Source organism: Narcine bancroftii, chromosome 4, assembly GCF_036971445.1.
Source record: "Narcine bancroftii isolate sNarBan1 chromosome 4, sNarBan1.hap1, whole genome shotgun sequence".
Lineage (NCBI taxonomy): Eukaryota > Metazoa > Chordata > Chondrichthyes > Torpediniformes > Narcinidae > Narcine > Narcine bancroftii.
In genome coordinates this window covers 75,588,460-75,613,135 of record NC_091472.1, presented here as the reverse complement: position 1 = coordinate 75,613,135, position 24,676 = coordinate 75,588,460, and the positions used below count along the sequence as shown (strand labels likewise).

Here is a 24,676-nt window from a genome sequence, read left to right as displayed (position 1 = left end):
ACATGAGAGCCAATTGCAAATTCTTTGCTGGTGGTATTGTAGATTGTGGGAAAGGTTGTCTAGGACTGAAAAAGGCTGCAAATGAAATAAAAAATTAGGTGGAGTGTTGGCAGGTGGAATTTAATCTTAACAAGTGGGAGGTGAAGCATTTTGGAAAATCAAATAGGGGTTAGGTATATTGAGTAAATAATGACACGAAGAAATATTTGATGAACAGAGAGATCCAAGGGATGCAAGCCCACAGTTCCCTTCATGTGGCAATGAGGGTACGTAGGGTGGTGAAGAAGTTATGCTTGTAAGATATAGATTAGTTAAATATAATTTTTTACATCAGCTATACCTTACACCACAAAAGTTGAACAGAACGATATCAGATCAATGTTTTAGGTGTGGTGAGGAGATTGGAATTTTCTTGCATTCAACTTGGTCATGTTCCAAGGTAAGACCTTTCTGGGTGGGCTAAGGGAATTTTTTAGAACAGGTTACAGGTATTGTATTTCCACAAAATCCATATTTATTTTTATTAGGGAATATAGAAGGAACAAGACCCAAGTTAAATCTATCAATATACCAGATTTCAGAAAGCCCACTTGGATTGTGCTGCCGTATCCACCCCCACCCCCTTCCAGTCGCCTGGCCATCTCCCCCAAACACCGGTCCCTCAGCCGCCTGGCCACACCCCCGAGCGTAAGACGCTTCTCCTGAGCACCGGTCCCTTGGCCACCTCCCCCGAGCGCCAGTCCCTTGGCTGCCCGGCAGCTACCCCCAAGCGCTGGTCTTTCGGCTGCCTCCCGGCCGTCTCCCCCGAGTGCCGGTTGCCTCCCCTGAGCGCCGGCTGCCCGGTCACCTCCCCCAAGTGCCGGGCGTCTCTCTCCCCACTTACTGGATTTTGGAGCTTTCCAGATTTTAGAAGTCCGGATAAAGGATCGTGTACCTGTATTTCAACTTCTTTGGGAGGGGTTTGGTGGGGAGGGGGAAGGGGGAGGGATTATAATGATTGCACCTTTCTTAAAGTTAAATTTCTATAATATATTAGTTGATTCTTAATTACATGTATGGAAAAAGTTAAAAATAAAATATTCAAAAAATAAACACAGGTTAGACTGCACTGGGAGTTTTGTGCCTCATTCTGGTAGCCGCATGTGAAGAAGGATGTGGTTATGTGTGATGGAGTATGGAGAAGATTTACAAGAATGTCACTCAGATTGGAGGATTTGAATAATGGGGAGAGATTGGAAAGGGTATGTTTGTTTTCCTTAGAATAGAGAGCATTGAGGCGTAACCTAATAGAAGTATGAAAACTTCTAAGAGGCAAATGAGTTGGAGATTTATGATTCTTTGTCCTATCGTAGGGGTATTTAAAAACAGGGAATAGATTTACCTCAAGTAGAGTTGGCATCTGATCGAGGGGCATTAGGCTAACTGTAGGGGGAGCACTGATTTTTCAGTGGCATCAGACTGGGGGAGGTGGCAGCAGCACTGTCAGACCGGGAGGGTGAGGGGGCACAATAACTCATTTGGGGAGCATGGGCTGCTAATGATTCCACCCACCCCCACCCACCCCCACCCACCCCCATGGCACTGACCCTAGATTTAGGAGAGGAAGGAATTCTGAAAGGTTTGAGGGATTGGTGGAATCTGATAGAATCACTACTTTTAAGAGGCATTTAGATAGATATATAAATAGGTAAAGCATAGAACAATATGGTCCAAATGCAAGCCAATGGGATCCATAGAAAAGGGTGGACACTGGTGTGGTGGGCTGAAATAACTGTTTCTGTGCTGTCCAATTTGACTACTGTGGTTAATAGGATTTGCATTTGATGTGTTATATCTCAACTGGTGCAAATCAAATTTGCTGCCTGGACATTTGTAAACCTTTAAAATTAAATGGGAGTGCAACTTCTTTTAACCTGTGGTTTTCTACAATAGCAATGGCATTAATTGGCCCTTCTGCTCACTGCTTTTTACTGTTGTCAATCTATTTGTTTCCCATAATGTATGGACCTGGGACCAGTTGCATCCTTAGCTATGATCCTTGTTTTAATTGGTGTACTGAATAGGCATTGTGATTTAGCTTATTGCTTTTCACTTCAGGCACGTAGCAATGAATTTTGCTTGGAATTCTGAGAAAACTCCCCCCGTATGATATTTATAAGTTTTCTACTTAAAATATATTTGGCAGCTATCCTCCCAAGCTGATATTGGACTTGGGAGATTTTAATTTAATGTAAGTTACGATAAAAAAATGTAGGAAATTGTATTCGAGCTCTGGATGCATGTGCTATGATAGCCTAAGTGATATTCTTGCATTTGCTTTCAGGGCCTCCATATTGGAGATCCAAGCTATTGTTTTTATTGGCTGCACTATCAGTCTTTGTTTTTATGTACAGTTAATCAGAAAATGATCATAGCATCTAAGAAGGCCATTTGGCCCACTGAGTCCACACTATCTCTCTGCAATAGCACCATTCCTATTTCCTTGCTGTTTCCCCATATTTCTGCAAATTCTTTCCTTTCAGAAACTTATCTCCCTGGCAAAACTTTTAAAGTTTTAAAATTTTTTCAGAAAATATTAGATATTGCTGATATATTATGGAAGCAATTATGAGGAAAACAAAAGCACAAGCAGTTTAAAAAAAAAAGTCTTCCAAACAGCTATCAAGTAGAGAAGAACTTAGGCCTACCTTCAAAGTGGAGCCTCCGGAGTCGATTCCTTCTCATCCAAGACCGCAATGGCAGTCCCTCGGTTAGATTCATTCACTCGACTCTGGTGTTAACTTCACACATCGTTGCGGAAGATAACGCTGGCACTCAATGTCGTCCTCCTCCAGACCAGGAGGAGGCGTTATATCGAGTGTGGCCCAGGCTGCGGGAGGACATGACTTCTCTCGGCTCAGCGATCCTGGGCTGACAGGAGGGGGGGGGGGTCCGAACGCAGTCGGGCTGAAATGCCCTCAGCAACAACGGAGGGGGAAGAAGGAGACACTGGAGGTCTGGAAGAAGAAGAAATTTATCAAGGTATGGAGGAGGAAGAAACTGTCATGTACTAGGGTAGGCCCATAGTTAAACAAGTTTCAACAAAGTTAAATCTGACCCTCATTATTCAGATCCACCATCACAAATTGATATATCTAAACAGATAGAAAATTTGGCAACCCAGATGGGTCAAGGTTTTTCCTCTATGAAGGAACAACTTAATGATATGAAGGGGGAAATATCTTCAATTAAGTTGGATGTTGCAGTGTGTGTGAAATTGGTGGATAAAATGCAAGATAAATTTAAGAAGATTGAAGAGGATCTTCGTGATTGTAAGGATGACATGAAACAATGTGAAGAAAAGATGAGTCAGATGGAGAATTCATTCACTGGTTGGGAAATTTGGAGAAATGATTTATTGAAGAAAATTGATGTGTTGGAGAATCAAAGTCAAAGGAATAATGTTAAAATTGTTGGTCTTCTGGAAGATTTTGAAGGTCCGGATCTGGTTCAGTTTTTTGAATTGAATTGAATTCCTGAAGTTTTGGGGAAAGAATATTTCCTGAATGGTTTAGAATTGGATAGAGCTCATAGAGCGATAAGAAGGAAACCTCTCCCAGGTCAACTCCACGTTCTATCCTGATTAGATGTTTACGCTATCAAGATAGAGAATTGACCTTAAGAATTGCTGTTCAAAATGCAAGAAGCAATCAATGCCCCATGGCAGTTAAGAATAATAGTCTTCTTTTATCCTGATTTGAGTCAAGCTGTTATTAAACATCATAAAGAAGCTGTTTTGTGGAAGAAAAGATAAAAATTTGCTTTTTGATATCCTGCTGTTTTTTATGGAGACTTCCAATCTTCAGTGATGCTGCTGAACCTCTCACATTTGCTAAATCTTTACCCGATAATAAGCAGGTGCAAAGTCAAGAAAGCTTTTTCCAACAGTCTGTTCCAGTTCAGAAGGGGAAGAATGGAAGGTGAGAGAAGGAATCTCACCAGTTGATTGACATTGATGATGATCAAGTTAATAGAGATCTGGAGGAAGCATACAATACTTGAAATATTTGTTCATTTTTTTTCAGTTTGGAGGAGGTGGTTTGGCTACTGATCCTTTTGAAGTAGTTGGCCACCTTGTGGCATTAGTCACTTCCATATAATTGAGGGGGGGAGGTAATACTGTTGTACTGTATTTTTTGGGGGTATGGGGTTTCTTTTTCTTTTGAGGAGATCATTTGGTCCTTTTTCTGTGGTTGCCATGAAGAGATGCTTTACCATGTGTGGTAAGGTAGTTTTTGAAATGATATGTAATGATGGCAAATTTAATTTTGCTACTTTTAATGTTAATGGTCTTAATAATCTGATTAAGAGAGAGTGTTGGTGTATATTAAATAATTGAAAGTTGATGTTGCTTTTTTGCAAGAGATGCATTTAATTGAGAGAGAACATCAGAAATTGGAAAGAGATTGGGTTGGACAAGTAATAGCGTCTTCGTTTAATTTGAAAGCAAGAGTAGTTATTTTGATTAATAAAAAGTTATCTTATAAATTGGAATCAGTTATTGAGTCAGTTGGTAGACTTTTGATTGTTAATTGTAAATTTTTTTATGAGTGTTGGACTTTAATGAATATTTTTGTTCCTAATATAGATGATGAGAAATTTATGTTGGATTCTTTTAATTTAAATCAAGTTTACAAAAAACATACTTTGTAATTTTAGAAGGGATCAAATGTAGCTTTTTTGAAAATAAGTATGTATTGAATTGATAGTAAATTTATTTTATGGGATGCTTTAAAAGCTTATTTGAAGGGACAAATTATTAGTTATACTGCTAACATTAAGAAACAACATGTAGCTGAAGTAAGTAAATTGAAGGAGATAGAGATTTTAGAAAAAGATAAACAGCGAAAATCTACAGATTTGTACTTTTTGAGTCATAAGGATGTTAAGGATTTGGATGCTTCTTTTATTGCTAAAGAAATAACAGATGCACTTCGATCTATGCCTAGTGGGAAGTTTCCAGGAGATGATGGTTTTACTTCTGAATTTTATAAAGAATTTCAGGATTTATTAATTCCTTTATTGATGGATGATTTGAAGCAGGAGACAGAGGTTCATTATTTTCCTAAAGTAATTATTAGTTATCTTTAAGAAAGATAGGGATCCACTGAAAGCAGGGTCTTATAGACCTATTTCTTTATTCAATGTTGTTATAACATTGTGGTGAAGGTTCTAGCTAATATGTTAGCTAAATATTTACCAGATTTAATTAATTTAGACCAGGCAGATTTCATTAAATATAGTTATTCAGAGGATAATATTGTGAAGTTGCTTTCTTTAATTAATGTTTCTCGGGAGGAATCTAACCAATTGTTATTTCGTTGGATGCAGAAAAGGCCTTTGATAGAGTAGAGTGGAGCTTTTTATTTAAAGTTTTGGAGAAATTTAAATTTTGACCCTTTTTTTATTGGTTGGATTAAGGCATTATATAGAAGTCCTATTGCTAGAGTTGTGACAAATGGACATTTATCATTACCTTTTATGTTGACTAGATCAACTAGGCAAGGCTACCCTTTAGTCATCAGCTTTATTTGCATTAGTTATTGAACCTTTGGCTCAGGTGATTAGACAAGATGGTAATATTAAAGGTATTAAGGTGAAATCTGATTAATTTAAAATTAATTTGTTTGCAGATGATATTTTTGATACATTTAACAGAACCTCAGAATTCTTTGAGGAACTAACATGATAGATTAGAACAGTATGGTGAGATATCAGGTTATAAAATTAATTGGGAAAAGAGTGAGATTATTCCCTTTTCTGAAATGGATTATTCTTCATGTAGACATATTGTGAAATTTAAATGGTCAGATCAGGTTAAGGAAGATTGCAATTTCAGTCATTTATATGAATTAAATTATTTGCCTTTATTGTCTAAAATTAAATATGATTTGAATTGTTGAAAAAAATTACTGATTACATTAACAGGATGAGTTAATTGTATCAAAATGAATATTTTTCCTCAAATTCAGTATTTTTTTCAGTCTATTCCTTGTAAGATTCTTCAATTTTATTTTAAAGGATTTAACTGCTTTGGTGAGGAAATTTATATGGAAGGATAAAATGGTTAGGGTATCATTACAGAAATTAACTTGCAAATATGAATTAGGAGGTTTGCAACTTCCTAATTTTCAAAATTAATATGAAGCAGTGCAATACAAATTTATTAATAAGTTATTTGAAGTAGATAAACCTTTGATATGAGCTAATAATGAACTATCTGAAATTGGTGAGAAGAAGATGGATCAGTTTATTTATAGATGGAATCGTAAATTAACCATATAACAATTACAGTACGGAAACAGGCCATATCGGCCCTTCTAGTCCGCACCAATTTAAGTGAATTCCACAAATCCCACAGAATGTGGGAATAAGCTATTTCCCAGCTGGCTCTCATGATTTTGATGCTCCCTTGAAGACTTCCTTTGTTCATTATGCTTTTCTTTGAAGTGTGACAGAATGCCAGCTGAAACATCTAATGCACAAGACCAACAATGTTAATGAAATGTCATTTCATCATCCACAATGTATGAAAATGATTGGTAACAATTTGAAGCTGAGTACATAATGGATGCACAAGGAAGGCCTGTTCCCTTCCATTGAATCTTTTCTGTTAAAAATCTTAAGTTGTTATTTATATACAGCAAATGATTGGCTCTGCACTATTTTGATTTTGTTGGGACAAAAAGTTAAATAAATGTTGCTGGAGTAATTATAATTTACCTGTTTTGAAACATTTAATGGATTTATGGTATAAAAAAAAATGAAGCCACAAGAATTCAAGGTAAGATATCAGGTAAAACTCTATTGTATCAAAATAAGCTTTTCCCCATTACACTTAATAATCAACTTTTGAAGTTATGGGATCAAAAGGGTATTAAATTGGTGCACGGTTGTTATGAAGCAGGATATTTTCTTTTCAAAGAATGAAAGAGAAATATGTTACATCTTCAAATACTCTTTTTTACTTATTATCAAATTAAAGCTTTACTGTTTGATAATTTTGGACATACTTTACAGTTACCTAGATGATCTAAGTTTGAAATTTTACTTACTGAGGGTGGTAAGAAGCGATTTATATCTGAGATGAATGCTTTATTACAGAATAGAATGCTTAAGCCAGATATTCATAAATCTAGATTGAAATGGGAGAAAGATTTAGGTATATGTATTTTTCAGAATGATTGGATGAATTTATATAGGGATAGTTTGACTAAAATTGTAAATGTAAGGTATCGATTGGTTCATTATAATTTTATTCATCAATTATATTTAACTCCAGAAAAATTAAGGAAATATAATTTTATTACTTCAGATTTATGTTTTAGATGTCATAAGGAGGTTGGTTCCTTTTTACATTCTATTTGGTCATGTGAAACCCTTTCAGAATAAATTTAAGGAATTTTTAGAAGTTATTTTGAAAGTGAAATTTCTATAAGATCCTGTGGTGTTTTTGTTGGGTAATATTTAGAGGATTAGCTTCGAATTGAAATTAAATAGATTTCAAATCGCTTTTTTGAGATTGGCTTTTGCTGTGGCCAGAAAATGTTTGGCAATTACTTGAAAAAATGAGACTGATTTGAGTATTCAGAGATGGCATATAGAGTTGAGGACTTGTATTCCATTGGAAAAGAGAACATATTATTCACATGATAATCATCTTTTTTTATCGTAAAACTTGGAGCCCGTATTTGGATTATATAGGGTTGAATTGGGAGGTGGGTTTGGGTGGTTGGGTGAGGGAAGGAGGGTGGGGCAGTTGTAAAGGTATTCATCATGATTCAATAAATAATATTTGCAAGAAAATATGTTAAATTAGCCTCCACTGTTTATTGCAGTTTTTCATAAATATTATCTACGCTGAACCTAATGATATATCTCTTATCTCCTTGCATCATTTTGAACAAATTCTTAAAACTTTTTTTGTTCAACTCCCTCACCTTTATAAATAGTTCAGGTTTGAACTTTAATGGGCCTATTTTTCATAATCTGCACTATTTAAATCCAAATTGTATGATTGTAATCCCTCATATGATGGTGAAATAGTTCTGATTTTGGGTCCACTTTATGCATTTGAGGGTCTGATCTTGTGATCAAGTACTTGGGAGTATGTAAAGGTATGCATCTTTATATACTGTGCTTTCTAAATAAGAGTCTGTTTTTCTAGATGGATGAAGAGAAAGCAGATGTGGAAGAAATGCTGCGGAAAGGGGAGAGCCTGCTGCAGACTATTGATGATGAAAGGAGGAAACAATTCCAAAGGAAATTGATCCTTCTTCGGAGAAAATTTGCCACTCTTAAGGTGTGAGAAGAGTTAATGCATGATCCATCGTGTATGACAGACTGTGAAAAATTAGTCTAAGTGTGTGAATTGCTCAGCAGCTTGGGTTAGCTTGTGTGTGAATAGAACTATATATCTTAGGATGTGGTCCCCACATTGTAGCTTTGTGTGGTTTGTATCAAACTAATGTGAAATGATCTCACTGGAATTGAAAACAATTTTTATTCTTGCCTGAAGGAAGTCAAATTAATCCAGAAAGATCAACAAGGAGAGCTTCCACTGGCTTGGTACCAATACAAAAGAGAGGAAAGCGAATTCCTGCAATGGCTGGATGACATTGAACAGAAATTGTTGGATGATGGCTCTGAAGATAAAAGACGGAAGGTGGTTACATTAAGCTCCTTGTAATTTGCACCTTTTGGTCCTGTAGTTTCTTAATATTTATATGAAATAAACTAAGAACATAGAAGAGTCAGCACAGGAACAGGTCTGGCAAATGATGTCTGTGCCAGTCATGATGCCAAAATAAACTAAATCCATCTGTCGACATGAATCATACACCTTCATTCCCTTGTATGTTTATGTCTAAATACCTCGTAAACATGGCTATTGTGTACACTTCCTTCTCCTGGCACGACTCATCGCCCCACCATTTTCCATGCATGTCCTGCCTTGGTTTGTCCTTTCAAAATGCAACAGCTCACACTTGCCTCCATTAAGTTCCATGCAGCCACTTTTCCAGCTGGCCCAGATCCCTTCCACTACACCTCCAATCTTTGAGTCATCTGCAAACTTGCTGATCCATTTAGCATCCAGATCATACAGATGATAAACATCAATGGACTCAGCACTGATCCTTGAGGCCTCCAGTCAGAGAGGCAATTATGCACTACCACTCTCTGGTTTCTATTAAAGCCAATGTTGAATCCAGTTTACTACCTCACCAAAAATACCGAGCGTCTGAACCTTCGGACTAACCTCCAATGTGGGACCTTGTCAAAGGCCTTTCTGAAGACAACATCAACTTTCCTGGTAACCTCCTTGAAAAATTCTAAGATTTGTTAAACACGACCTGCCAAGAACAAAGCCATGATCATTTCGATGCCTCTGAGAATTTTATAATACTGTGCAAGTATTTGAATATGCTCTCTTCTGAAGAATCTGATTTGACATGCATTAGTGATTAAAATGCTCATTGATTATTAGGTCTGTCATCCGCATTTTCTACTCTGCACATGTCGCATGTGAAAATTTCTCCTCAAGAAGGTCCTGTTGATGAACTGCAGTAATTGCATTGAGAGGGTTAAAACCACAGAACAGCTGATTGGTCCTCTGAATCAATCAACATTCATGACATTGTATGGGAATGTTATATCTGCATTTCAATTGGATTGGAAGGAGAGGATTCACAAAAGATCTTTTCAAAACCTCTGGAGGAAAAATTGAGTTAGCTACTGACAGGAGCATCCATTAATGAGATTGGAGCAGTTGTATGTTCTGTGGAATAACCCGGTAGTGGAAAAGTTAAATGTTTTTTGCAAGAAATACAAATGTTATCTGGCAACAATGTCTCTAAATGTGTTCTTCCTTCCAGGAACTATTCCAAGAAATGGAGCAAAGAAGGGAGAACTTTATTGCCTTAAAAACAAAGGGTCAAAGCCTCGGATTGCACTGTACCTCTCCAGGAAAGGATAACGTGGACAAGCGCTGGCGTCATATTGAAGCTCAATTTTTTAATTACCAGCCAGTACATGCAAAGAGCTCTGTAAGCTAATGTGGCTAAAATTTATAAAATTATTAGAGAGCAGGGGTTTTGGTTCATTTTGATGTAAAGCTATATTAACAATTGTATAAAGTTTATTGGAAGGATTTCACTTTTGTTGAAGCTATAATGTTTGCTATAATATGACATGGATGGTGAACAGCCAGAAACCAAGGTCTATTTTAATGACTAGAAACTGGTAAGAAAATGTATGAAGTTCTGCAGGCATATTTTAAGGAGTTAAAAGAAATGCAAGAGCATAAGTTTCATATTACCACTGGTGTTACCACCAGTAAGTACCAAAGAAAGAGGATAGCAAAGTCTGGAGAGATGGTGTACGAAGAAGAGCTTAAGATTCTGGTGCATTGGAACCACTCCTTTGGAAAGTAGTAGGCTCACAAGAATGGCACCTAATCTTTATTGTTGCAGAGTTTTTAGATAAAGTATGAAGGGATGTTTGATGGCTCTTGGACTGTCCTCCTTGGAGTTCAAAAGAATTGGGGCACCTCAGGAGCATTTCAAATGTTGAAAGGCCTGGACAAAGAAGATGTGGTAAAGTTGTTTCCCATTGTAGGCGAGTCTAGCACAAGACAGAAGGAATTTCTTTAGTCAGAGACTGGCGTAGCTCTGGAATATTCTTCCATGGGTGGCTGTTGAGGCCAGGTCATTGGGTGTATTGTTACATCCCCAGCAGCAAGTGGGAGGCACACAAATGAATGGGCTAAGTTTAAGACAAAATTTATTAACAAATTAGCAGTAATTGAATTAAGACGATAAACTTAACGCCCGAATGGGAACCCTTTATAAACAACATACAGTGTATGTGGGGGAAAAAAACCCAATCCAGGCTGAAATGCCACCCCAAAAATTACCAGAGTTCCCAAATAAAACCTCCCCGTCAGTCACGTCAATTCTGTCAATCAAGAAGGAACAGCTCACGGATCAGGTCTCCAGGCTTGGGATTATTTGTTTTTTTGCTCACTGGTCTTTTAGTTTAAGGCTGTAGGGACCATGGTCCCTATAGACTTTCAACCCTGTCAGGGGAACTGGCTTAAGGTTCACATATGGCAACAATCACCCTTTACTTCCTTTACTCAGGAACTTTCACAGTGACCTCCTGGTCACCACATGAGGTCACGCCTCTGAAGCCCTCTTTAAGGTTAACAAGTGATCTTCTGTTGTACAAGAACTTTTCTTTGGATACCTTAGCTTTAGTGGTCCTGTGACTCCTGTTACACAAAGTCCTCCTCTTGAAAGGGGACAGGAGAAGCACTGGTCAGTCTGCACACACTCTGCATATTAGAGTTTCCCAAACTGCTGACAGGACAACAGTGCTGACACCTGTGGACGAAGTAGCTCAGTCTTCCTTTTCCCACTGAAACTATTGGGTGAGCACACTGACATACAGCTCCAGACAGCAGTGCTAGCACCTCTTAACAAAACAACTCAGTGTGAGGCATGTTGAAGCTGCTGGATGATTAATCACCATCAGATTGACTGTCTGACTGCCTGGAGTCTAATCTCTTCAAAACCTGCGTGCTGGGCTTTTTAAACTGCCCAGCACTGTCTCCTGCTCTCCCCATTGGTGGAAAGGTTAACAGCTACAGACTCACTCTCCTGCGAGCCCACAGACTTCCATTGTGTGGTTCCCGTGTTTTGATAGCTGTCAAAAATTCCCTAGGGGTAGCCCAGCACTACCACAGCACCTAGCAGCTGTCAAACCCCCGTAGTAGGTTCAATCCTGTCTTCAGTCAAAAATAAAATTGTCCAAGGTTCCTAGCAGTATTTAAGGCAGAGATTGATAGATAGATCTGAGTTGTCAGGATATCAAAGATTATGGGAAGAAGGCAACGGGGTAGGGCTGAGAGGAAGAAAGGATCAGCTCATGATGTAATGGTGGAGTGGTCTCGACAGGCCAAGTGGCCTACTTGCTCCTATGTCTTATAGTTTTTAAAAAGGAAAATAATATAGATTAAAGAAAATTCACCTCTGTTTAAAAAGATTATTTGTTGGAGGTTTTATCTAATGAGGCTATATGGGTTGAACTACTGAACAAAAAAGGGTTTGGCAGATTTCATGGGTGGCGCAATATACCTCTGAATATCACTGGGGTATTGTCTGTATAAAAGATTTAGAAGCCATACATTTGTCCAGGCATATTTGGGGGCGTTGTATATCCAGTATTCAGCAACAAATTCATGATTAAGTTTTTGGGAATGAAACTGGGCAGTGGAGAGAGAGGGCATTTTTGTGATACTGATTGTAATCCAGTTAGATTAAGCACATTTGTTAAAAAGAATCAAGTTAAAATAGGATAAGATTTCTGAAGTGGAAGTAGATCCATTTTTACTAAGTGGTCTAGCAAAACTAACCCATCAATGACCTGGGGAAAACAGTCTGAACAGCTGGAAGCATTCAAAAAGGAGACCTCTGGTGAACAAGGTACATAACTGCTAAGATAAGGCAAAAGGAAGAAATGTCTGAAACCAACAACTTTTGCTTAAAGCAGTAAGTATTACTTTAAGAATGGCTGAATGTTCAGGCCTGTGAAAATGTAACAATGACTTGGCAAATGCAATCCTTACTCTCTTTCAAAAAAAGAGGAAGCTATGAATTGAGTTACTCCCTAGTTTGTTTAACTTTGGTGCCTCACAGATTATTATAATCTATTCTGAGTCACAGTGCAAGCATTAATTGAGATGTCAACAAATTATTCAAAGAAATCTGGGCACAGAAAATCTGAAATCAAAACAAAATGCTGGAAAAATGCAAGTCAGGCATCATCTGTGGAAAGAGAAATAGTTAAAACATCAATGACCTTGAGCAACAATTTGCTAAAAGGACATACTATGCTTGACCAAATTAATTGATATTTTTAACAAATAACATATATTTGCATTTTCAAACAAAGCTGTAGAGGCAATTTTCTAGGATGTTAACAGGATTAGAAAATTAATTAGAGAGAAATTTTGTTACTTTAGAACTGTTTTCATTGGAAAAGGTAAAGTTGAGGGGAAGCTTTATTGACTTGAGTAAAATTGAACAACTGGAGACATGGTTAATAAGAAGCACTTGTTAGTGACAACAAAGACAAATAGTTGTGGATCGAAGTACTCAGAGGTTTAGAGGGAAGATGATAAAAAAATTAATTGGGAGCATGGTTGAAGACTTCATCTCACTGCCGAGGAAAGCAGCAGAGGCAGCGTTCTCGCCCGTTGAATGTTTACTGAGCGTTCTCGCCCGTTGAATGTTTACTGAGCGTACTCGCCCGTTGAATGTTTACTGAGCGTACTCGCCCGTTGAATGTTTACTGAGCGTACTCGCCCGTTGAATGTTTACTGAGCGTACTCGCCCGTCGAATGTTTACTGGGAAGAGCAGTGAACTGCAGGGCTTTGGATTTCATACTGGAAGATTGCGAAAGTTTGAATATCTCCAGCAAGGGCACAGTGGACTGAAGTGTCATTGATTTTTTTGAAGTTGCTTACAGGCATTAAACTGACCGAGAAATCCAGAATATGTATTATTTACTTGCCCTGCATATGTATTTTTTGTCTGAATATGTGTTATGACTGCGTGTGTGTCTGCATCTTTTTCACCAAGGACGACAGCATGCTATTTTGTCAGGTTGTACTTGTACAATTGGATGATCGACTTGAGAAATTGATCATTGTTGCTCTTCTCAGGAAGCCAAAGTTGTTGCTGGCCAAAACACCAAAAGTGCTGGGATGACACCACAGTGTTTTCCATCAGATTATCTTCTGGATATAAACAAGACATTGCTGGTTCTGGCTGATGTGGAACTGCTACTGAATACACCAGAATTAAACAATGGAAAATACGAGGATTTTTCAAGCCAGGAAGATTCCCTAAAGGTGGTTCAATCAGGAAAAGTTTTTTTTGGTCCTTTTAACGTGTGAATGAGTCAAGCTATATAACCAAGCTTATCAAATACTAATATGTGGTAGAGATTCAAGAGAGACTGCAGATGATGGAATCTGGGGCAAAAAAAAACAATCTGTTGGAAGAACTCAACATGGCGCTGCATCACTGGGAGAAAAATAATGGCCATTGTTTTGGGTTGGAACATTTTGTCAGGACTTGGAGTGAGAGGGAAATGGCCATTATAATGAAGACAGGGGTGGAGGAATTGCTCAGGGACCCCAGTAGGGGAATGATGTACCAAGCAAGGGTGAAGGATGATAGACAATGAGGTTAGACAGTTGACTGGCAGGAGCCAAGGCAAAGGGAGAGAGATGCAAAAAAGAGAAAAACGGGGATCAGTTGGATAAATACAAGTTATATAGGGTGGGGTTGGAAAAGGTTAGATGGGGTGATAAGTTGAGACAAAGGCAATTGGTGCTGGCATCTGATGTGGTGAAAGTGATAATGGTGGGAAAAATGGAAGCTATTTGAGGAGAAGTGAGAGACAAATTGGACCAGATGGAATTGAAAAGAAACATGGGCTGAAGATGAAATATGGATGGAAGAATGTTGAATTTGAAAGGGGTGGTGGGGGGAGGGAAAGACAAGGTGGGGGTGTGTGGAACCTGAGACAAAAATGATGTTCATATTTGTTGCTGGTCATTGTTTAAAAATTGTACCAGTGATGAGATCACAGATACATATAATTGAGGCAAATATAAAACAAAATTGTAGAAAGTGCTTGGATGGCTTTGGAGTCAGTGAAACTGAGGTCTGCAAATCTGTGCTTTACTGTATATGTTTTCTGCCAAATACAGTACCATTGCCAGAAATTGAAGAGGGAACACCAATTTTTAAGAATAACTATGTTGTGGGTACACTGTGACTGTTGTGTAATATCAATCTTCACTGATTTTGATAATGTTACAAAAAAGTTGTGTCATTGTGAAGCCAAGCAGTACGAAGAACTCGGATGAATTTCAAATTATATGTTTTTTAAATTACTGGGGGGGGGGGGGGGAAAGGGAAAGCATTTTTAAGGAGGTAGTTTTTACTTTGTATAAAAACAATTCACTCAGGTTCAGGATACCGATTTCATTGGGTCATGAGGATCTATATTTGCTGGTTTGTTGCTTACTTGCTTACTATTCAGTAACTACTTGATCTTGTTGGATCAAGCTGAAGGTTGGTAATTCCTTCACAAAGAAGTGGTTGAAGCTGCCTCATTAAACATATTTAAAATTCGGTTAGATAAATTTTTACATGATAGAGGAATTAGGGGATATGGGGAGAAGGCGTGGAGTTAGGTCATAAATTAGATCAGTCATGATTGTATTGAATGGCGGAGCAGGCTCGATGGGCCATTTTTGGCCTACTCCTGTTCCTACTTCCAAAAAGAAAGATGGATGGAGTTAGGTGTAAAGATGGTTGAGTTGGTTTGTTTGACGTTCATGTTGCTGAGCTCCTTGTACCCTATTGCATTGGTGTGGTAATAAAAAAGTGTTAGGGAGTAAATATGTGGATAACATGATAAGGCTGGATTTACTATCATTTTTATTGCTCATTGGAATTGTATAGGCATGGAAATGAGCAGTAATTAGCTGTGAAGATTTTGCATGTTTCTTTGATTGAAAGTGTCATTTGCTACATGAGGGATTGAATACATGTTCTGATGCATAAGTGCCACACAATTTGTCACATTGACTCTGCATTAATAATTATGAAGATTATGTTGGGGAGAGATCATGTGTTCTCTGAGCCAAAGCCCATTTAACTTTGTTTTGTTTTTCTTGTTAGATTTTCCAATGTTTTCACTTCTCGTTAATTTTAAAAATGTCAACCCCTTAGTAAAATATGATCCAGTGGTATTTGGGTTAACTGACTATTGGTATCTCTCTCAGAATATAAAAGAGACACTGGAGAAACTTGGAGATAAAATTGAAGACATACACGAGAATCAGCCTGATGCCTTTCTCGAAGCTTCTGCAGCTGAGGTCATCCAAATTGGTGATGCACTGTCACAGCTCCATGCAGAATGGGACAAAGTGAACAGAATATACAATGATCACGAAAGGTAAGGAGTTGGTGCGATCTGTTGGCATGGGATGAGCAGAGTTATTTCTGCTATTTCCCATTAATTGCATAGCAGATACAATAGAAAATTTAAATAAGCATCACCATGACTTCTGCATGTTTCACATGGGAACAGTTGCATTGTACTGTTATGTCTAGATTGGGGACTGCTATTCAACCTGTAACTAGTGGTGTGCCTCAAGAATTGGTGCAGGGTCCATGGTTGTGTTATCTATATCAGTGATCCAGATAGTTGGTAAACTGAATCAGCAAGTTTGCAGATGACATTAAGATTAGAAGTGTGGTGGACAGCGAAGAAGGTTTTCAAAGCTTGCAGAGGGATCTGGACCAGCTGGAAAATGAATTGTAAAATGACAGATGGAATTTTATGCAGACAAGTGTGAGGTGTTGCATTTTGGAAGGACAAACTAAGAAAGGACATAGAGGATAAATGACAGAGCACTGAGGAGTGTGATGCAACAAAGGGATATGGAAATACAGTTTCATAATTCCTTGAAGTGGCGACAAGGTGGTTAGGGTTGTAAAGAGAGTTTTTGGCATATTGGCCTTCATAAATCAAAGTATTGAGTTTTGACGTTATGGTAGAGTTGTATAAGAAATTGGTGAGGGAAAATTTGGAGTGTTGTGTTCATTTTGGTCACCTAACTACAGGAAGGATATCAATAAAATTGAAGGAGTGCAGATAAAATTTATGAGAATGTTTCCTAGTCATACTGAGTTACAGGGAAAGGTTAAGCAGGTCCAGACTTTATTCCCTGGAGTGTAGAAGAATGAGGGATGACTTGATAGAGGTATACAAAATTATGATGGGTATAGATGGAGAAAATGCAAGTTCACTTTTTCCACTGAGGTTAGTTGAGATACAAACCAGAGGACATAGGTTATGGTGAAAGGGGAGAAGTTTAGGGGGAGCATTTGGGGAAATTCTTTGTGCAGAGAGTGGTGAGACTATGGAACAAACTGCCTGCTGAAGTGATGAACATGGGCTCAGTTTGGACAAGTACGTGGATAGGAGGAGAATGAAGGGATATGGATGTGTGGAGGTCACTGGGACAGACAGACAAGAAGAATTTGGGACATACAAGAAGATCCTGTTCTCTGTGCGCTAATGTTTTGTGGTTCAGAATCAAAATTTATTGTTGTGAACATGGTGCAAATTTGAAGGACAATCTCAGGAGTGCTACCCGTGCCAAGTGCTTGTGAGGCTAGAAATAGGAAGTTAATGTAGTAAAATATGTGGCTAAAGTGATGGTGCAGGAGGCAGGGCTTCATGTTTCTGGACAATTGGGCTCTGTTCCAGGGAAGGTGGGATCTAAACTGGAGGAGGACTAACATCCTTGTGGAAGGCTTGCTAGTGCTACTGTGGAGGTTTTAAACTAGATTGGCAGGGGGATGGGAACTGAAGTGTTAGAGTAGATGGTGAGGTGGAGGAGCATAAATGTCATGTGAGGACTGCATGTATAGACAGAAATCAAAGGTTTATACGTGATAGACATGTTCTCAATTGTATTTATTTCAATGCATGGAGCATTGTCGAATAGACAGGTGACTTTAGGGCATGGATTGACACATGGGATTACGATATTATTGCTATTAGTTAGACTTGGATGCAGGAAGGGCATGACTGGCCACTCACTGTTCCAGGGTTCTGTTATTTCAGACGTGATAGAGGGGGAGGGATGAAAAGGGGAGGAGTGGCATTGCTAGTCAGAGAAAATTTCACAGCTATAATTAGACAGGGCAGCCCAGAGGGCTCGTCCACAGATGCCATATTGGTGGTACTGAGGAATGGGAAAGGTGCAACCACACTGATAGGGTTGTATTATAGATCGCCCAATAGTAGAATTGGAAGAGCAAATCTGTAGAGATATAGCAAACCAATGTAAGAAACAGAATTGTGTGATAGTAGGAGATTTTAACTTTCCACATATGAGGTCCTTTCAAACTGCCATGTAAAATGGGGTTAACTGAATAATTTGCCCAGTTAGTGCCCCAGTTACACGGCAGTTAGAAAGGGTCCGATCTGGTCAACCTCATTGGGACCCAGTTAAATTTACCTGGGCCACGTCCACAGGCAATTTGAACAGGAAAATGGCCGACTCCCTTATTTTTGTGGATGTGTGTCACTGGGCATCCAGCATCTGAACATCCGGCAGTACTTCCAGTAAGTGTGGTGACAAGTCGTTGTGGAGGCGACATCTCCCTTAAATCGCTGGGTTGATGATTTAATTGTTCGATCCCCTTGCACCTTTGCCCCAGTAATCGCACCCAGGTCCCAGGAGGGCTACCCAGTTACTGCAATTTAAAAAGGGGCTAATGGCTGGGATTCCCATACTGTAAAAGGGTTGGAAGGCTTGGAGTTTGTCAAATTTGTTCAAGAAAGTTTTCTAAATCAATGTATAGAGATATCAACGAGAGAGGATGCAATACTTGATCTCCTTCTAGGGAATGAGACAGGTCAGGTGGCTGAAGGATGTAGGAGAACATTTTGGGTTCAGTGAACATAATGTCATTAGTTTCAAGTTAATTATGGGGAATAGGTCTAGTCCTCGAGTTGAGATTCTAAGTTGGAGAAAGACTAATTTTGTGGAAATGAGAAAGGATCTAGAAAAAGTGGATTGGGATCATAAAGAGACAGAAATTGAGAGCAGGACCAGATGTTCCTCAGGAGTTTGTGGAGGAAGGACCTAGTGGAGTTGTTCAAGTGAAGCAGTACGGACTTGAAGGGCCGACATAGCCTGTTTCCGTGCTGTAAACAGTTATATGGTTATATGGGATAAGTTGTTTTCTGGCAAGGATGTGTTCAGTAAGTGGAAGGTCTTCAAAGGCAAAATTTTGAGAGTGCAGAATTTGCATGTTCCTTTCGGGATTAAAGGCAAAGCTAACAGGCATAGGGAACTTTGGCTTTCAAGGGATACTGATTAAGAAAAAGAGAGAGGCGTATTGCAGGTATAGGTAACGAGAAGCAAATGAGGCACTAGAAAAGTATAGAAAATGTAAAAAAATACTTGAAGGAAATCAAGAAGCCAAAATGAAGGCATGAGATTGCTTTGGCAGATAACATAAAGGCAAACCCGAAGGGTTTCTACAAGTATGTTAAGAGTAAAAGGATAGTAAAGGACAAAATTAGTGCCCTAGAAGATCAGATTGGTCATCTATGTGTGGAGCTTCACGAGATGGGGGAGATCGTTAACAATTTTTGCATCAGTATTTACACTGGAAACTGGCATAGTGTAAGGAAGGAAAGGAAACATGTAGTAGTGTCCTGGAACATATAGAGATTAAAAAGGAGGAGATGCTTGCTGTCTTACAGCGAATAAAGGTAGACAAATCTCCCAGGCCTGATATGATATTCCCTCAGTGCTTGAGGGAGATGAGTGTAGAAATTGCAATGGGCCAGTCAGAGTTACTTAAAACATCCTATCCATAGGTGAGGTGCCAGAGGATTGGAGGGTAGTTCATGTTGGTCCATTACTTTTTTTAAAAAAAAGCTCTAAAAGTAAACCAGGAAATTACAGGCCGGTGACCCCGATGTCAGTAGTAGGTAAATTATTGGAGAGTATTCTGAGAGATTGAGTATACAGTATTTGGACAGCCAGGGGCTGATTAAGGATAGTCAGCATGGCTTTGTGCGTGGTAGGTTGTGTTTAACGAATCTTATGGAGTTTTTCGAGGAGGTTATCAGGCAAGCTGATGAGGGAAAGGCTGTGAATGTTGTCGACTTGGACTTTGACAAGGTCCCACAGGGAGGTGAGTTCAGAAGGTTCCGACGCTGGGTATCCATTGGAGTGGTTGTAAACTGTATTCAAAATTGGCTGAATGGGAGAAGACAGAGAGTGGTAGTAGATGATTGCTTCTGAGACTGGAGGCCTGTGATTAGTGGTGTGCTTCAGGGATCGGTGCTGGGACCATTGTTGTTTATTGTCTATATCAATGATCTGGATGATAATGTAGAAAATTGGACCAGCAAGTTTGCTGATAACACCAAGATTGGGCCAGAGAGTGGCAGATGGAATTTAATGAAGAAAAATGTGGGGGTGGCATTTTGGAAGGTCAAATCAAGGTAGGAATTTCACAGTAAATGGTAGGGCACTGAGGAGTGTGGAGAACAAAGGAATCTGGGAATTCAGATTCATAATTCTTTGAAAATGGTGTCATAGGTAGACAGGGTTATGAAGAAAAGCTTTTGGCATCTTGGCAAATCAAAGTATTGAGTAAAGGAGTTGGATATTATGGTGATGTTGTTTGATGAGGCCAAATATGGAGTATTGTGTGTAGTTCTGGTCACCAAACTACAAGAAGGATATCAGTAAGATTGATAGGATGTTGCTGGGTCTTCACGAGTTGAGTTACAGGGAAAGATTAAACAGATTTGGACTTGGAGCGTAGAAGAATGAGGGGAGATTTGATAGAGGTTTACAAAATTATGAGGGGGATAGGCACACAATACTGTATTTTCACTCATGTAATGTGCACATGCATATAATGCACAGAAAATCATAAATTGTGTAAAAATATTTTTGTGTAACGCACACGCACAGACTCCATGGATGTAGTATTCTACCCAAATCAATTTGCATTTAAATAGGACACAAGACAAATCTGCCACAGTTAATCTTCCACAATTAACACCCAATCAACTTCTTCCAGAGGTGTCAATTGTCCATTATACAGATGATATCCTGGCAACAACACATTAACAAGCTTTGGAGAGGAATCAATTAAAATGATCGAAGACAGCTTCAGAGTTAAGCAGAATTTTAATTCTAATGTCTCAAATCAGAGGCACTTGATATGTTAATCTCCTCCCTTAGGAACGGGTATGGGCAATTAACATTGACAAGGTGCAGTGCCCTAGCCAGAATGTCCTGTTTATAGGAATACCATGGCATTCAGTACAAAGAGATATTCCCAAGATCAAAATTTCCCATGCCCGCTATAAATTGAGCAAGTTCTTTCATTGCCACTATTAACATCTCATGCTATAACATTCCCACGCTTGTTATAAGTTGCCAGAGTGTCTTTTCCTCGGCAGCTCTAAATTGTGTGCGTTCTTTCAATGCTGTTATTTTATCCCCATTCCCGCCATGAATTGCCGGTTCGACTTTCCCACACCTGCTATTAATTGTGCGTGTTCTTTCAACATGTAAATATATTCTCGTATAGTGCGCGCACACATATAATGCATGGGGTGGGGGGTTACCTGGTTTGTAAAATACGCATCAAAGCATGCGTAATATGTGCAAAAATACGGTAAATGTGAGTAGGCTCTTTCCACTTAGAGATAAATACAAGAGGACATTGCTTTAGGGTGAAAGAGGAAAGGTAAGAAAGGTGGAACTTTTTTACTCAGACGGTGGTGGGAGTGCAGAAAGAGTTGCTATCTGGCATGGTAAATGCAGGTTCTTAAGTTTTAAAAATAAACTGGATAGATAAATCGATGGAGAGGTCTGGAGGCTAATGGAATGGGTGCAGGTCAGTGGGACTAGTATTATGATGTTTTTGGAGCAGACTACAAGGGCCAAATGGCCTGTTTTGTGTGCTGTAGTGTTCTATGGTTCTGTGGAACATGTATTCATGATTTTGTAGCATCGTCACAGGTGCAAAAATTGCTATAAATTACATTTTTACAAAATAAATTAGTCCAAAAGAAAAGTGAGGTAGTGTTTGTAGTTTCATTGTTCGTTTCAAAATCTGGTGGGAGGGAGAAAGAAGCTGTTTTTGTACCATTGGGTGTTTGTCTTCAGGCTCCTGTACCTCCTTCCTAATGGTATCAGTGAGAAAAGGGCATGGCCTCGATGGTGTGGGTCCTTGAGGATAGAAGCTTCTTTCTTGCGACACTGCCTCTTGTAGATGTCCTTAATGGAGTGAAGATTAATGCCCGTGATGGCACTGGCCAAGTTCCCAAGTCTCTGCAGCCTTTTCCTGTTCTGTGCATTGACACCTCATACCAGACTGTGATGGAAATAGCCAGAATGTTCTCCACGGTTCGTACACCTGTATAAATTTGCAGTAGTCCTTGATGACGTGCTAAATCACCTCAAACTCCTCACAAAGTGTATCCGCTGGCAAGCCTTTTTCATGATTGCATCAACATTCTGTTGTTTCATTCCCTAACAGTGTGTTCAAAGTCTCTTGACCATGACAACTACAATAATTGTCAAAGCCAGTTCTCAAAAGCAGGTGGGATGGCAAGAAATGCCATTGCCACTGTTCATTTACCTGGAGGGTTCGAAGAGAAGAAAATGTGTGTTGATGTAGGAAGAAGAGCTCTAAGTGTTTTGATTGCTGTCAGTGACGTCAGTCCAGAGCTGGGGAAATCCAAATTCTGAAAGTGAGCTTGAACATAATTTTAACAAGTACCAAATCACTTATGGGCATCAAAAGATTGGTGGAAGTATTTTGCAGTGCAGTTTCTAGGACAGATTTATATTTATTATAATGCACTGCCTTAGTTTTTGAAGATAAAATTTTGTCAGTACTTGTTATTTTCAGGCATCAGCAACAAAATGGAGTTTACAAAGCTCATTAACTGAAAACATTAATATGATAGGCGAGTTTCTCAGTTGCATGAAACTTTTTATACAACTTTGATCATGAATAACACAAATCTTTCAGAAATGTGCAAATGATGCCAAATAGGCAGAACCAGTGCAGCAGAACACAAAATTCTTTTAACCTTAACATAGATTGAAAAATCTTTGAACTAAAAAATTTTCAAATGTATTTTGCAAGCAAATGGATCAACTTTTAATTTGGGCAGATATTTGATAATGAGTATTATTTTCAGTTCTGTCCTAAGGATAGGTTTCAAAATTAACTTGCTGATGCTTTCAGCAAGATGATGAACCTTGTAACTGTAGATGCTGTGATTGTGGTTAAATACACAAAACTATTGGAGAAACTCAGCAGGTCATGCAGCAATTTTTATGGCAAAGGAATATAACTAATGTTTTGGGCCTCAGCCCTTCGTCAAGCCATGAGCAAAATGTAGGCAGATGACTGGATGTCACGATGGTGGGAGGGGCAAAGGGAGAAGCACAGGCCAAAAGGCAAGAGGTCATAGGTGTGGGTGGGATGGCAGAAGAGAAAAAGCAAAAAATTGATGGAGGAGTAGGAAGGAGGGCATGGCTCTCTGAATGGAGAGGGATGGGGGAAACAAAGGTTTAAAAAAAAGAACCTGGAGGAAAGGAGACAGGGATTGGGAAAGAGAAAGAGAGGCACAAAAGGGGTCGAAAGAAAACCAGAGAAGTCAATGTTAATGCCATATGGCTGGAGAGGGCCCAGACAGAATTTTTGGTGTTGTTCCACAATCTGTGGGTGGCTTTGGTTTGGCAGTGCATGAAGCTATTGTGAGACAGTGTGGAAATGGGGCCCAGAATTGAAGTGATTGGCCACAATCCCTATTATGGCAGCAAAAAGACCGAAGGTGCTCTAAAAAACAAACTCCCAGGCTGTGTCCAGTCTCTCCGATGTAGAGGAGGCCACAACGGGAGCACCGGATGCAGTAAATGACCCCTGCAAGTTCATAAATTAAGTGTTGCTTCACGTAGAGGGACTTCTTGGGGTCCCAAATGGTGGAGTGTGGTCAAAGGTGTGGGTGAAAGTGTTGCATATACTGTGGTCACAGGGATACATACCAAGGGGATGATTAGTAGGAGGGGATCAGTAGATGAGGGAGTAACAGAGGGAGCTGTCCCTGTGGAAGGCATAAAGGGGAAGATGCATCTAGTGATGGAATTTTTTAAACTAAAAATAGACTTTATTCACTATAAATTATTTGTAAACAGAAAACCGTTTAAAGACTCTTTGCGTCCTTTGTTTCATATCCATACATTTCCATCACTTTACATTGTTATATTTATTTCTATTCAGCAGCATTGCCACCACCTCATCGTTGCTCCCTTTCTGTTTTTTGAGGGGCGTGTACAGCTCAGCCGGTTCCTGGAGTTTCAGTTGAACCAAAGGAACAAATGGTCTATCAGCTCCCTGGGGTAATTGGTTGGTCCAGACTCCTCCTTTGCTGTTGTCTAAGACCTCTGTGAAAGAGGACAGGAAGTTTGTGGAGGAAGGGGTTATTCTGTCTGTAACTTTACAGTCCGGCATAAAAAGATCTGCTGATCCTCTCTATGCCCATTTGCGAGGGTGTGACTGACCTGCTCTCTTACTTAAAGCTGTGGATCACAGAGACCTCTCTGTGAACCTTTTGAAAGATGCGTGAACACGTTTCAACCTGTTTCCTGTACAGAATCTGAATCAGAAGATGATCTTGGAGGACTTTGAGGTGAATAACATGACTTGCCGGTTCTTCACCTCTCGGAGTTTCTCTCTTGCATCCATTCGTTTTGACTGCAGAAGCAAGAGTTACTGCAGGTCATTCTTGAGTTGGCTCAGTTCTCTCTGCCTCCTTCTAGCTCTCCAAACATTTTTGAGGATATAGAATCTCTTGATGTTCTCCTTAGTCGCTTCCCACCAGTTCACTGGGGGGGGGGGGGGGGGGGGGGACAAAGAAGGGTTTTGTAGTTCTCTAGCCAATGTATTCCCTCTTTAGTTCCTCTAATTTTCTGTGGTCAGCAAC

General features: G+C 39.2%; 1 protein-coding gene across 2 annotated transcripts in view; it reads left to right on the top strand.

The window, feature by feature from the left end:
* LOC138760695 (utrophin-like) overlaps window positions 1-24,676 on the top strand; it is a 632,519-nt gene that overhangs the window by 318,487 nt on the left and 289,356 nt on the right. For both annotated transcript variants that reach the window (XM_069931641.1, XM_069931640.1), the window contains 5 exons: window positions 8,207-8,341; window positions 8,558-8,704; window positions 9,915-10,085; window positions 13,767-13,955; window positions 15,906-16,078. In XM_069931641.1, the coding sequence (XP_069787742.1) occupies window positions 8,207-8,341; window positions 8,558-8,704; window positions 9,915-10,085; window positions 13,767-13,955; window positions 15,906-16,078 (815 nt within the window). The remainder of the gene's footprint in view (window positions 1-8,206; window positions 8,342-8,557; window positions 8,705-9,914; window positions 10,086-13,766; window positions 13,956-15,905; window positions 16,079-24,676) is intronic.